The sequence below is a fragment of the Sinocyclocheilus grahami genome, unplaced genomic scaffold (genome assembly GCF_001515645.1).
Source record: "Sinocyclocheilus grahami isolate Dianchi unplaced genomic scaffold, SAMN03320097.WGS_v1.1 scaffold17045.1, whole genome shotgun sequence".
Classification (NCBI taxonomy): domain Eukaryota; kingdom Metazoa; phylum Chordata; class Actinopteri; order Cypriniformes; family Cyprinidae; genus Sinocyclocheilus; species Sinocyclocheilus grahami.
In genome coordinates this window covers 3,889-4,667 of record NW_015516414.1, presented here as the reverse complement: position 1 = coordinate 4,667, position 779 = coordinate 3,889, and the positions used below count along the sequence as shown (strand labels likewise).

The 779-nt window shown below is 37.2% G+C and overlaps 1 protein-coding gene across 1 annotated transcript in view; it reads left to right on the top strand.

Annotated features, from left to right (window-relative positions):
* Positions 1-279: 279 nt before the first annotated feature.
* Positions 280-779, top strand: part of LOC107579394 (metastasis-associated protein MTA1-like) — a gene marked incomplete at its 5' end in the record, with an annotated part of 4,312 nt that continues 3,812 nt past the window's right edge. The window contains one exon of the mRNA XM_016265227.1: positions 280-397. Coding sequence (XP_016120713.1) covers positions 280-397 — 118 coding nt within the window. The remainder of the gene's footprint in view (positions 398-779) is intronic.

Sequence of the window (779 nt, the reverse complement as noted above, 5' to 3'; positions counted from 1 at the left end):
CAGTATGTTCCTCCTCATATTTAGTAATGAGGAGACTGGAGACTCAAGTCAAGCCAGTCCTCTAATGTCTCAAACACTGGCCTTCACCGGTTCATTTGTCTGTGTTTATATTAAAGGCCAGGAACATACTTTACCTGTGCATGTATGCATGATCTTGGTCAACGCATTACAAGTGTGCATTCCTGCCTTTGATGCAACGATGCACAAAATTAAGCTTTGCATTTGTGTACTTGGATGCAATATGTTTTTGGCCTTAAAAGGTGTCTCTTGGTTTTGCAGGATGCTTTTTTCTACTCGCTGGTATATGACCCTCAGCAGAAGACTCTGCTGGCTGATAAGGGAGAGATCAGAGTGGGAAATAAGTACCAGGCTGACATCACTGACCTCCTCAAAGAGGGTAAGACGTCTCTTCGTCTTATTGAGTTAGACATGGTCAAAGCTCTGAGCTCTTCAGATGAGACCATTAACCCACCACATATTTAACAGCTGTTTTCTCATCTTGTATTTCTCTTCATCTCTCCTCATATTACCATTTAACAAAAATCTTAAGCAGCACAACTGTTTTCAACATTGCTAATAAGTAATGTTTTTTTGAATAGCAAATCGGTATATTAGCATTATTTCTGAAGAATCATGTGACGCTGAAAACTGAAGTAATGGCTGCAGAACATTTAGCTTTGAAAAAAATATATTTAAATACTTCTAAATTGTCCAAATGATTTAGTGTTACTGTTTTTATTATAAAATTGCTTCATTTTTAATCAAATAAGTGCAGCTTT